This window comes from Dipteris shenzhenensis, chromosome 19, assembly GCF_047967505.1.
Source record: "Dipteris shenzhenensis isolate YYH24624 ecotype China chromosome 19, Dip_SZ_1.0, whole genome shotgun sequence".
Taxonomy (NCBI): Eukaryota; Viridiplantae; Streptophyta; class Polypodiopsida; order Gleicheniales; family Dipteridaceae; genus Dipteris; species Dipteris shenzhenensis.
Genome location: NC_141614.1, coordinates 53,093,513 through 53,107,605, shown reverse-complemented (window position 1 = coordinate 53,107,605; position 14,093 = coordinate 53,093,513). Strand labels below are relative to the sequence as shown.

Genomic DNA, 14,093 nt, shown 5'->3' with positions numbered 1-14,093 from the left:
ATATGTAGTGGCTGCTAGAGAAAAGGGGAGCACAGTACCAGCATCATCTATAACATCACCAACAACCGAGGTGACGCCTTTAAACGAGACAAAGTAGGAACATAGAGGTTCCTGTAAAGCCAAGGGAGGCTGAAATACTTTCGACCAGTGAATGCTTTCAGCTCTCAGAATTCCCAAGCAAAGATTGCCATCCATTCCATTCCAAATGAGAAAGAACATGCTTCCAGTCAAGAAGCAAGTGGGAGACAAAAGGGCAGCCAGGCAAAGTGCCATCAATGCAGCCAAAAAAGAAATGCCATTGATCAAGTTGCCAATGACTAAACGCAAAAATACTGATATGAGTGACCAGAGTCCTAATCATAAGAGCCCAAGGCTGATCACCTTGCAAAAATTGCAGCAACATTTTCCCCCTGTGGGCAAGAATATGCACATGAATATCCGTGATGTTCAATCCACACACAGACACACACACACACACACACACACACAGAGCTGGATCCTGGTGTTTATTTACATAATGTTGCGTTGTTCAGTTGAGGTCTCACATTATTGACAGTCTAGATTCAAAGTTTTTCTCCAAACAAAGATGTGACATGTACTCATGCCCCATAAATCAAACATAGTCTTGCATATAATGTGTTATAGAAGGAAACAAAACACTATATTTATCACCCATAAGAGAGATTTGCAGAATGCTAAACCCTTTAAGTATATCTGCATATTAACAAGCCTCTAGTAAAAATTCCCAATACTAATGAGCACATATAAGCCAAGAGAATTACAAAACCACATTGTGTCAGTTGTAACATGAGGTTTGTGTGGGTATTTTAGCATGGTTTTGTAAAATGTTTTGGTCATAGATGCAGTTTGTCCCTCTGAAAAATCTTCACAAGGAGACAATTAAGCTTGTAAACTTCCTGTTATATAGCTAAACTTGAATGAATCTCTCGAGCATAGCAAAATAGAACACTTGACCAAATAATGGAAGACTGGATAAGTTGACATGGATTCAGAAAAGAAATACAGCTAAGACCTTCCTAAATTCTATTTTACATACTGTATCCTAGGCAATATTAATGAGGATGCACCATTACACACAAATTGTCTTTGTGACTATACTCCCTTTAATAAACTTGGAGTATGATCAATCTATGCTTTCCAAGATAGGTATAGACAAGCTTCACATTCTTGAATGTGCCACATTTTACAACTTTTTATCACATTAGGGAGTACCCAGGGCCACCGCCTCCTTCAGGGACTGTCCATTCAATGTTTTGTGAAGGATCCTTGATATCACAAGCCTGAGAAAACATCAAGCATATGTAGACTTATCTCAGTGTAGCTGTACTGAAATTTAAGTTTCATGTGACAACACATGCATCCATCCACCCAGGTAATACACTTACAATCTATCGTCTAAGATACCAAAATTGTATGAGAAAAATAAATAATTGAAGAGAAATGTGAGGAACGTTTCAGCCTTCAATAGTTTGAATCTCTCTCTCTCTCTCTCTCTCTCTCTCTCTCTCTCTCATGCATACACACACCTCTCTCTCTTTCTCCTTCCATGCCTTGTGCTGTTTGTCCTTGCCGCCACATCCTACCAGAGCTTCAGCACTTTGAGACCCACACCTTACCGGTTTCCCCCCTTTCTCCCTTTCTTTCTCCTTCCATGCCTTGTGCTGTTTGTCCTTGCCGCCACATCCTACCAGAGCTTCAGCACTTTGAGACCCACCTCCGAGCTGCCCTTCAGATGCTTCACAGGAAGGACGAGACCATTGCTCTACTTACAGCTCAGGTTGCATCTCTTGCTGATCGAGTGACACAACAGGATCGGGAGATCTTGCCTATTAGGACAGATCTTCAGGTCTTACAGGTGACTCATAGGACTCTTGCTGGAGAGATTCATGGACACACAGAGCGAGTGCAGCAGATCGAGACTCGCGTTCAACACATAGACACATCTCCCACTATAGCAGTAGCAGCGGTTGAGGAGCGTTTGACCTCCCTTCAGACAGAGGTCCAGAGAGCCACAGAGTGGGTGGATGTCGTCCGCCGTCAGCCATCACAGCCTCAGAGATCGACTGTATCAGCTACATTGGCCGAGTCACAGCAGAGGGCCACAAAGGCCCTCAACATTCGCATTCGTGGTATCTTGCCCTCGGCGACAGAGTCCACGATGACACAGGTTGTGACCTTTGTCTCTCAGACACTGGGAGTACAGGATCATGGCATAGTAGGATCATATAGAGTCGGGAGGGATCGTACTAGAGAGCAGCCCCTCATTATTAGATTCAGAGACGCCCAGGCACGTCTAGCTGCCCTCAGGAGGAGAGGGACACTCAGAGACCACCCACAGATTTCCATGGACGAGGATCTGACTCAGATACAGGTTGAGGAGCGCAAGGCACTCATGCCTCAGAGAGATGCAGCCCGAGCTCAGGGCAAGTGGGCAGTGATCAGGGATGGCAGACTCATCACAGGCACCTTGAGGCATGCTCCCACAGTGCTTAGAGATGACAGACCAGCAGATATAGCCCCACCTCCACCTCCTACTACAACCGCTTGACGGGATAGGGCCCATGGGACACACCACCCGTCAGATAGTCTACGCATCGCTGTATGGAACTGCAATGGTTCTTTCACAGCACAGCCAGGCAATCTACGGGGGGCTTTGGGAGAGATATCATCTTTTTCACGGAGACACACGAGAGTCCAGAGAGACCTTTGCCACGAGTGACAGGGTATACATGGAGATCTGCCTTCAGGCAACACACTCGAACATTTGGAGTGAGAGGATCTGGAGGAGTGGCCATTTTGTACAGAGAGCATCTCGACCGGATCATCACAGTGGAGAGAGCGGATTCACATGCCCGATTCTTGTGGGTACGCATCCGCCGCAGAGCCCCTCAGTGAGATCTTTTTATTGCAGTTTGCTACTTCCCCCCGGCGCAGTCGATCTATTCTTCCACTGGACCAGGCCAGTCCATATTTGAGGATCTCTCAGCGGACATTGCAGATTTTTCACATCGCGGAGAAGTCATCCTTTTAGGAGACTTCAACGCGAGGACCTCAGACAGACAGGCCCTCACTTATGACTTCATGGAGGATCCGGTCATACTCCCAGCATTTCACGATGATAGCCTCTGTCGGACTTCATCAGACTGCACAGTACAACCCATAGATCAGGGACGTCAGTTACTGGAGCTCCTCACCTCGCACAGTATGGTCATTTATAACGGCTTGTCCAGGTGGCCACAGTCTTCCATGCCTACATTCTCTTCTGCTTCTGGGCGTGGTACTAGCATGATCGACTACATCATAGGTCCCCCGACTCTAGTCCCTTCCATCCATAGCCTTACTGTTAGCCCCTTCATGCCCTCTGCCGACCATGCACTCATCCACTTTACTTTGACTAATGTCTCCCATGACCCAGCCCCCCCTCGTTATCATGACCGCCAACCCTATTACGAAGTTCATTTCGACCACCAGTTCGATGATGTATATAGCCAGAACCTCAGCCGCCTACTCCGTCCTCATCTATTAGATGCTCTACCATCCACGCAGGACCGGTGGGAACTCGTACATACTTCACTCATTTCTGCCGCTCACATGTCGTTCCCTGCCACATGTCATTCGTCTAGTCCCCCACCGGTTGGTCTTGTTCCTTGCAACGGTTGGTATGACGAGGAGTGTAAGGAACTCCGCAGGAAACTTCACCTTGAGACCAAGGAGAAGTCTCCCCTCCTTGCCGAAACCAAGAGAGACTACAAGTGGTTGGTTAGGCACAAGAAACGCCAATTTCTAGCCCGGAATGAGGAGGAGCTGAGAAGCTTGCTTTTCAGCTGTGACTCCAAGGAATTCTGGAGAAAATTCCTCCGCTCGAAGTCTCAGAGCCCCCTCATAGATCCACGTGTCTGGTCTGCATACACTTCAGCTCTATACGATGTTCCAGATCAGCCAGCCATCGATTTATCCCATTCCCCTAGGCCAGCTTCATCTAGTCTCTTCACACCAGAGAGTGTCCGTGCAGCAGTCCACCGATTGAAGAACGGGAGAGCTAAGGATCATGATGGATTGCAAGCGGAGTATGTAATCCATGGGATTGATGCCTTAGATTTTGTTCTTTCCCGTCTCTTCAATGAGTCTGTTTGTACAGGCCTACCACAGTCCTGGTTAGGCAATACCATAGTACCTATCCACAAGTCGGGGGACCCTATGGAGCCGTCGAATCACAGGACCATCATGATTGGCCACGTTATGGCCAAGATCTATGCATCAGTTTTGGAAAGCTGTATAAATGACCATGCCGAGATGACAGGACTCAGAGCCAGAGGGCAGGCTGGATTTCGCAGGGATCATTCGACACTTGACCACATCCTCACACTCAGGGCACTGGTAGAGGAGGCGAAGTCACGAAGGCAACGGCTTTATTGTTGCTTCGTGGACTTCAGAAAGGCATTTGACACAGTTCCGCGATTCACATTGTTTCAGAGGATTCGCCAGATGGGCTTCAGTGGAGAGATACAGTAGGCTATCATGGCTTTGTATGAGAGGGTCACTGGTCGGGTTCGGACACATGAGGGGCTCTCAGAGGAGGTATGCAGCACGATTGGGGTGAAGCAGGGTTGCCCGCTCTCTCCTACTCTCTTTGGATTATATATTGATGAGCTAGAGATGTTTATACAGATGACAGGCGGTGTGGGCTCTACTCTCTCAAGATCCTCCATTCCTATCCTCCTGTATGCGGACGATGTGGTTCTCATTTCCTCTACTGCTCAGGGCCTCCAGGCACATATTGAGGCACTCCACAGGTTTTGCCAGGACAGGGGGTTGACCGTAAACCTTGGCAAGACCAAGGTTATGGTTTTCAACACCTCTGATCGTATTTACAGCACGGATGAGTTTTGCTTCACTTATGACGGACAGCCCATTGAGCTTGTTAGAGAGTACACTTATTTGGGGGCAGTTTTCAGGGGACCGGTTTTCACCATGACATATGCAGCACGAGATAGGATTAGTAAAGGGTATGCTTCGTTGGCTCATCTTGAGCGTCAGTGTTTTCAGTCCCACTTTCAGCATCCCGATACGAAATCCTTGCTTTTTGATACATTGGTGAGACCAACTGCGATGTATGCAGCTCCTTTCTGGGCAGGAGACCTCGGCGCTGCAGATTGGAGACGAGTAGAGAGGTTACAGATCATCATGTTCTCTCGGCTCATTAGGGCCAAGGCTACAGTTCCGCACGAGATCATGCTAGCAGAGTTTGGAGCTACTCCCCTTGCATTGGATGCAGCGTTTCAGTCGGTCATGTATTTGCATAGGGTTAGGGAGTTTGGAGACTCAGCAGCAGGCAGAGCTCAGTTGCCATGGTTAGCACTTGCATCTTCTATGGAGTTGGCACGATCTGGGGCCCGATACTACTGGTACTTCAGACTCACTAGGTGGCTCACATCTCTTGGACTAGACATGGATAGACTGCCTCCCTTCCGATACAGCATAGATGCCCCTCATCTCGAGTTGACTCGCCACGAGCTTAGCCAGGTCACAAGAGCAGACTTGCTGCAGCTTCATACGTATCGCACTTGGATTTATCCCACGCAGCTTCTGACGAAGATGGCCACATATCGTGACCACTTCCTTCGGATCTCAGAGGATGGATTTGTCATTCCACCAGGCTATACAGGTATCCACATGTCCCACTCACTGAGGATTGCCCTTGGCTAGCTTAGAGTCTCTTCGCATCAGCTCGAGATAGAGGCTGGTAGGATGCGACCCATGGAGGATGGACGGCGACCAGGCCGAGAGACCAAGATCTGCCCTTGTTGCACCACGGGAGAGGTGGAGTCAGAGGAGCACTTCATTTGCAGATGCCCGCTATATTATGAGCTCAGAGGTAGATTCCACTGTCTCTTCACGGATGGCTTTGGACCTCTCTCACGAGTGATGGACTACGAGGATCAGCATTGCCTAGCTCTTTATGTCAGGGAGGCCACTATGCTTCGACGAGACTACCTCAGAGACCATTAGCACAGACCGGAGCGTGATAGAGCCCAGCCTGATAGAGCTCAGGCACACGCTATACCAGAGGACAGAGACTAGGAGGAGCACGAGGAGGTCAGAGCTCACACAGGACACATGCCTCCACCCTGTGGATGTACATATGAGATGGTTTGTAGACGCCGCAAGATCTTGTTACATAGGGGACGTACTCATCGCTTCATCTCCAGACGATCCAGGATGATGGCAGCTTTTCGGAGGAGACTTACTCATGGAGATCTCGCCCCACCAGCCGCTCACGTCACCTTTGCTCAGATTTGTACTCTCATAGCAGGAGGCAGAGTCGATGGACAGGATTTCCAGTATTATTTTGGTTCTCAGACTCCGTGACACCTGGACTTGTATCTTTGCATTGGCATATTGTACTCATCCCCCCATTTTGCACCCAGGGGCGGTTTCCTTGCATCTAGTTTACTTTGTATTTAGGCTCAGATTTGACATTATGTACTTTCACTTGCATTGTATTTAGATGATATTCGACGATGCCTCTTCTTTGTGGCACGTTGATTTTGTGCTATCTTGTATGCAGAGTTCTTGATGTCCCATGGGCCCATTTTGGCCTTTAGTGGACAATAATACACTTTCTTTCTTTCTTTCTTTCTCACACAGACACACACACATGCAAGCTTGCATAGCGCACGCGCACGTGCACACACTTTTTTTTCGTGAAGATCGCGCGTGCACACACACTTTTTTTTTGTGGAATCTTTGAGTCATTATATTACAAAAAATGCATCCCAGAAAGGGAGAGCTATAATACATCAAGAGAAAATCTCACTGTAGGACAAATATACATCATGATCAAAGACACGAGATTGCAAGCAAACAAAAAGCGATTGCTGCAAAGAGTGTCTGAAGAAAGAGAAATTGGAAAAAACGTGAAGATCGCACGTGCATACACACACACACACACACACACACACACACACAAAGTGAAATCCATTTGTTATTATATTATAAATAACAGTTCTGAAGAAGCATATTGTCTGACAGCTACAGGAAAAGAGATGACCATGCCAGCTACATCAAGCACATCAGCCCCATGGTCCAAGCTCTCTTTCTCTTTTGCTTACTTGAGGAGTTGCAATTTTCCGATGACTTCCTCTGTTGGTATTTGCATGGATGACATTGTTTCTGACATTTTTCCACTTTCCAATCTACTTAAATCCAATGCCTCATCACTTGTCAAAGGTGTGTCAGTTGATGCATTTTCTCTGACAATTGCATTCAATGGTGTGCCGCATTACCTTGATTACAATTATGTAAGCTTGGTTGGCCTACATCCAAGACCTGAAAACTAAAATCCCTGCTAACTTGAGCTGCTCCTCTCCCCGTGAGCTACTGCCCTCCCCCTCTCCCTCTCTCAGCCAGCCCCCTCTCCCTCTCCCTCACCCTCGCTGCCCCCCCTCTCCCCCCCCTCGCTGCTCCTCCTCTCCCTCCCCTCTTGCCAGCCACCTCTCCCTCCTCCCTCACCCTCCCTCTCTCCTTCCTCCTCCCTCACCCTCCCTCTCCCCCCCCGCTGCCCCCTCTCCCTCCCTGCCCTCCCTCTCCCCCACCCGGCAGCCCCCCCGCCCCCCTCCTTCACCCCCGCCCCTCCCTCCCCCTCCCTGCCCTCCCTCTCTCCCAACCATCCCCCAGCCCCCCCGCCCCCTTCTCCTCCCCCGCCGCCTCCCTTGCTATCCTCCCCCACCCCCTCCCCTGCCATCCCTCTCCCCCCCCTGCTGCCCCCTACCTCTCCCTCCCTGCTGCCCCCTACCTTTCCCTCCCCGCCCTCCCTCTCCCCCACCCGCCAGCCCCCCCGCCCCCTACCTTTCCCTCCCCCGCCCTCCCTCTCCCCCCCCCCCCCCCCCCCCCCTCCTAACCCACCCTCCTTTCCTCTCCCCGCCCCCCCCCCCCCCATTCCTCTCCCCTGCCGTCCCTTTCCCTCCCCGCCAGCCCCCTCCCTCCCTCCTAACCCCCCCTTACCCCTCCCCGCCCCTCCGTCCCTCCTAACCCTCCTAACCCTCTCCCTCCCCACCCCCTTCCTTCCTGGCTCAGCTCCCCTACGCCTCCCCCTTCAGCCTACCTCCGTCTCCCCCCCCTCAATCTTTCCTCTCCTTTCCTTCCCCTCTCCTACCCTCTCTTTCTCCTCCTTCCTGCGCCCGTGTTCTAGGGCGTCCTGGGCAGTAGTTTCACGGACGGAGCTTTTTTCAATGTTGGAATCGGTCTTTTCACATCGATTGGCAAATGGATCCCCATTCAGCCAATCTCCATCCACTTCCACCGGCCGCGAGAATAGTCATTTTTTCAGAAGACAAGTTGAAGCAGCTCAAGAAAGATGTGGAATTAGAGGGCTCCACATCACTTTTCGCTCGCATCTTTGGGTCACACCCTTCCAGATCACAGGCTAGAGATTGAATGATGGCGGCATTACTAGGAGATCTCACCGCACACCTCAGGGATATTCGACTTCTGGGACATGGATTCTTCCAAGTGGTTTTCGACTCCCACGAGTCCACAGCCCTTGTTCTCAAAGCTAATCCCCTGGCTTTGGATTCGAGAAGGATCTTTCTTTTATCCTACACCTTGGGCTTTGATCCGGTTGAGGGGGACAGGCAGGTCACATCACTGTTCATTAGATTTCCTGGTCTTCCTCAGGTCTACCATCGACTGCTTGCCACTATCGGAGCCACATTCGGAGTGGTCACAGAGATCCCCCCCCTTCCTGGCATGCCTTCCTCCTCAACAGAGGCAGTCAGTGCAGACGGGGTGCCTCGTGTTAGGGTCATTGTCTCTGACCTTAACATCTCAGATGACCACATCATGCTTCAGCGTCAAGACGGCTCTCTCTTTCGATAGAGAGTCGAGATTTCAGGTAGACAGAACCAATGCAGGATTTGCAGGACCCTTGGGCACTTTGCTAGAGACTGCCTATCACCACAATGTAAATATCCTAAGTCAAAGTACAGTTGACCATTTATTTGATCATAATTAAAGAGTTTTATATGTGTTAATTATGGTCAAAGAATTGACTACGGTCAAAGATACTTGACTCTAGTCAAGTAAACCTGACTTCGGTCGGGGAGACTTGGTTTATTACCAAGAGGGTTAACTACGGTTAACCAGAGAACCACAGAGCTGACTACGGTCAGAGAGTGTTGACTTCGGTCAACAAGACTTGGCATGCGCCAAGAGGGTTAACACCGGTTAACCAAGATGTGCCAACTTCGGTTGGAGAGATTTGGCTATAATTAAGGCGCCTCGACCCTTGGTCAAAGCTCCTTAATTATAATCAAGAGTGTTGACTCCGGTCAACCAGAGAATAAATATATATTTTTATATTTGTTAGGTGTGCACATGTGTTCAGTGGGGACGCCCACCGTGACTAGAATTAGTCCACAGTGTGTATGGGTGCCATGGTGGTGCGCTTTAATTAATTGTTGCAGGTACTAGGAAGAGTTATTTTCCTAAGCACTACGGGAGCCTAACAAGCATCTAGGAGGCGGTTCGTGTGACCAAGTGCTTTGAAGACTCCAGAGTGGCCCTTAGTGGCATGTAATAGGACTTAGTCTAGATTTTAGACAAGTGGCATGTTGCCAATTTGAAATGAGCTTGAAGCTCTTGCAATGAATGATTCACGTTTTGGATTTTTTTTTGGAAATGTATCAGACAGCTCTACGCTGAACTCTTGTAACAGATTCTCTTCAAGGAATAAAATACCTTCGGGGATCCAGCCCGACATGTTGTCCTGGGCCCTAGTGTCTCTGTTGAGAGAGGGAGAGAGGGAGAGCAAATGAGAGTGTCTATGCTGTCTTTTACGAGAGCTGGTGAATTTGCATTGGTATCAAAGCCTAGGCTCATAGCCTTTTAAGGCTATGACGATTCTAGCCAAGGAGAGGAATTAATTGGTAGGCTTGGGATCTCCAACGCAACAACGAAAGAATGCCTGACGGAGAATAGGCTTAGAGGGAAGGTCGTCATCGACGAGATGCTAACGGATGAGCGACCAAATGTCTAATGCAAAAGGTCGCAGACGGGTGTGCACGGGTGGAGGTTTGCATCGCCAAATTGATGCTCAAAGCTATGTTTGAGAGGCGCTTGTGCTGAACGGGTGCTTTCGTCCTTCGTTGCTGAAAGAAATGAAAGGCTTCATGGGACATTTGCGTAGAAGAGCAATTCCACGGAGGACATAGTCGGTGATTTCCTTGCTAATAGGCGCCTTCTTGTGCGTTGAAGCTTTCACATTGGTGCTTGCTTGAAGTGCGAAGGCAAGTACAGTCCGTGAGGCAATGCAAGAAATGTATAGACGCTCTTGAAGCGGTTTCGCTGCTAAGAACTGTTAGAAACAGTCGGGCTGACAGAGACAGATTTCATTGGTAGCGTAAGGCCGTCGGACGGAAGCGTAATACCAAGGGTTGGATTGGCGACGCTATGGTACTCCGACTCAGATCTGTATGTTAGATACGAAGACTCAGCTGGAATTCAAACGCGAAGGGATTCCGTCGCGTGAGCAGACAATTTCGTCCATCATCTAATTTCTTTCTAAGGTTGAAATCTTCACAAAGGCGCGGGCGACACATACGCTGACACATGGCGCTTATACATGGCCTTGACGTGGCGCACGCTTGACGTTGTGAAGGTTCAGGGAGGTAAGCAGCAGGCAGGTGACGTGGCAGGTATGCACAGAGCTGACGTGGTGCTCACACATGGCACACAGGTGACGTGGCGGCCACACGTGCGAGCTGACGTGGCGCCCACGTGGCAGAGGTCTTGACAGGTCCAACTAATGTGGCAAACACGTGTGGATGCTGACGTGGCAGTGGGAGCACATGCTGACATGGCAGACAGTTGAGGTGGACACATTTGCTGATGTGGCAGACCATGAGTTCATCTAACCTAACCTTGGTTAGTGAACTGGTTAGAGGTCTAGTTAGCTTGACTCAACTAGACTAGTCTCGTCATTGTAACCAGACTATGCCTAGTCCAATTCAGTCGGTGGCCTAGTTACAGACCAACTAGTCTGTCAATCTAACCAGACCAGAACAGGATTGATCTGGTTAGAGTAACCAGCCGGTTACCCATCCAGTTACTGTCAAAAAAAAAAAAAAAAAAAAGAAGGTGCAGAGATTGTTTCTACTAGCAGTTTTCACCTATCTGAGAAAGTATTTACTGTCAGAAAAAGCAGAAAACAGAGAAACAAAATCAGAGATTTGCAGAAAAAGAGTATGCATGCCTTTGAGCAGTGAAAAGAGGGAAAAACAGATAATTTTTTAAGTCAGTTGCAGTAGCCAGAACAGGGGCATACAGCTTTAAGTTTATGTCTTGAGTTGACAGCCTGGTACTGGCATAGATTGTGAATGCAAGACACCTCTTGTTGAGGTAATTTTTCTCTTGAAAAGCAAAGGCAGTGTGCATCAGTTGCATACACACTGTGTGTGAGAAATTTTCAGATCTCACACGAGTTATAAGAAGATCGCTCAATCACCTATCCAGTGGGATTCACAAGATAGGGATGCGCATCCAAATTAGAGAAGTGTGCAACAAACTCAGCAAGAATTTGAGCAGATGGTACGCACTCGTATACAAGAGATGGAAAATCTCAGAAAGGATCCAAGGGCTCAGCATTTGTTTCAAGCAGAAGCTATGCCTAATGCAGTATATGACGTGCCAATGCTAGAGGCACACTCTCGTGTACAACTAGAGAAAGAGAGATCTCATAGGGGACGGTCTCATAGCAGGAAGAGATCGAGGCACCATCACCGATCTCCTAGTCCATCACCGTCTACCCCGAGTTCGACTTCTGTATCTTCTTCTTCTTTATCAGATAAACCATCTAGGAAAAGAAGGAAACACAAGAAGTCTAGGAAGAGAGAGTCTTCCACAGAGACCAAGGAATTCAAAGAGGGAGGTAAATCTGTCAAGTTTATGACCTACAATGGACAGTATGGTCATACAAACAAAGCATTGTAGTTCATCAGGCAGTTTGATGCTGCATTCGGCACAGAAAAGTTTTCAGAATCCTCCAAGTTAAGAATGGTCAGTTTGCACTTGACAGCGACAGCTAGTGCATGGTGGAGTGCACAGACCACAGATGGGTTAGCCCCAAAGAAGTGTAAGGACATCAAGAAAGCCTTCTACCAACAGTTTATGCCTAAACAGTTTAGAGACCATGTTCTTCAAGATTGGGACAATTTGCATATGGATGCAGGAGATACAGTGGATGTGTACAACCAAAAGTTTTGGGATGCTTATTTGCAGGTTGCACCTTTCAAAAAGATCTCCAAAAGAACCCAAATGAGAAAATATAGAGCAGGTCTCACTCCAAGAATCCAGGTAGTAGTGAATGCTTTGGGGGCAAAGAACATTCAAGACCTTATGCATTCAGCTTCAGTAGCTAGTCTTGTGCCGTTACAAGATCCATCCATGGTACTATCCTTGCATGCAGGACGTGCCGAAAGAAAGAAAACTGATTTTTCAAAATCAGAAAAGAAAGAGTACCCCAAGGTAGAAAAGAAAGGGTTTCAGCCTCAGAAGCCGAGGGGTACTCAGTTTTCAAAGGCTTATAAAGGCAAATCTCCATTCACCCCTGAACAGATAGCTGAATTCCGTAGACATGGGAAATGCTTCAAGTGCGGTAAAGAGGGACATGTGGCTGCCCATTGCCCAGAAAAGCCTTCAACTTCGAAGGGAAAAGAGGCAGAGAAGCCACGAGGACCACAAAAGCCAATGGCAGGAGGAATTCCTGACATACTGGGTCATGTTTCAAACCCAGAAGAACGAGAATTGTTGCTATCATGGGGCAAAGTCAAAGACCAGCAAGCGCTAATTTTATTTGATCCAGGGGCTACTGATAATTTCATATCAGAGGACCTAGCCCTGAGGCTGGGAATAAAGACGGAGGAGTTGGACAGGGCTTTGGATGCTGATCAGATGTTCTGTGGGAATCCTGTGCCAGTCACTCCCTTGATAGGGAAGCTCCGTCTTCATGTACAGAGTTATGTGGATCAAGAAGACTTCTTCATTTCTCCACTGAAACATCATGATGTAGTCTTGGTAATGCCTTGGTTTCATCGCAAGGCAGTGAAGTTGACTCTTCCTGAAAGAGTGCTGGAGTTTGTGCATAGGGGAAAAAATCAGCGTTTAGTTGCCAAGAATAAAGGGGACACTATCCCCATTGTATCTGATGTTACATGTGGTAAAGCAATAAAGTCTGCAATTACATGCATATCATTCTCTTTTTCTTTTTGTAAAAGAAAAAGAGAATGATATGCATGCTGAAATGAATGATGCAAACAAAGATAAGTTTCAGTTTCTTGTAAACTTTAAAGATTGCTTTTTCGATGCTTTGCCAGGGGAGTTACCCCCAGAGAGACCAGAAGATCATCAGATAGAGTTAATGCCTGGTAGTGAGCCACCAAACAGACCACCTTATAGAGTCAGTGCGACTCAGAGAGAGGAGATTATGGCTCAGGTACAGGACTTGCTGTCCAAAGGGTTGATTCAGCCCAGCTCGTCTCCTTTTTGTTCCCCTGTACTGCTAGTACAGAAGAAAGATGGTTCATTTCGTATGTGCGTCGATTACCGCGCACAAAACAAAATGACCATCAAGAATAGATTCCCTATTCCACGCATTGATGATGTGCTGGATCAGTTAAATGGAGCTTCAGTTTTCAGCAGGATAGACTTAAAGAGTGGCTATCACCAAGTGAGGATATAGCCTCAGGATGTGCACAAGACAACATTCCGCACTACATTCGGGTTGTATGAATACTTAGTGATGCTTTTTGGGTTAACAAATGCTCCAGCCACATTCAATAGAATGATGGATCGCATCTTCCGAAAGTACAGGCATTTCACGGGTACTTTCATTGATGATATCCTAGTCTTTTCAAAGACAGAGGAAGAGCACAAGGAACATCTTGCTATAGTGTTTCAAGAGCTGAGAAATCATCAGCTCTATGCAAACAGCAAGAAAAGTGAATTCTTCTTGGAAGAAATCCATTATCTGGGGCATATAATATCCAAGAATGGGATACAGATGGATCCAACAAAGA

General features: G+C 47.9%; 1 protein-coding gene across 1 annotated transcript in view; it reads right to left on the bottom strand.

Moving 5' to 3' along the window:
• Positions 1-868: 868 nt before the first annotated feature.
• Positions 869-14,093, bottom strand: part of ETFQO (electron-transfer flavoprotein:ubiquinone oxidoreductase) — a 186,400-nt gene continuing 173,175 nt past the window's right edge. The window contains exon 18 of the mRNA XM_087390501.1: positions 869-1,301. Coding sequence (XP_087246627.1) covers positions 1,218-1,301 — 84 coding nt within the window. The 3' untranslated portion in view covers positions 869-1,217. The remainder of the gene's footprint in view (positions 1,302-14,093) is intronic.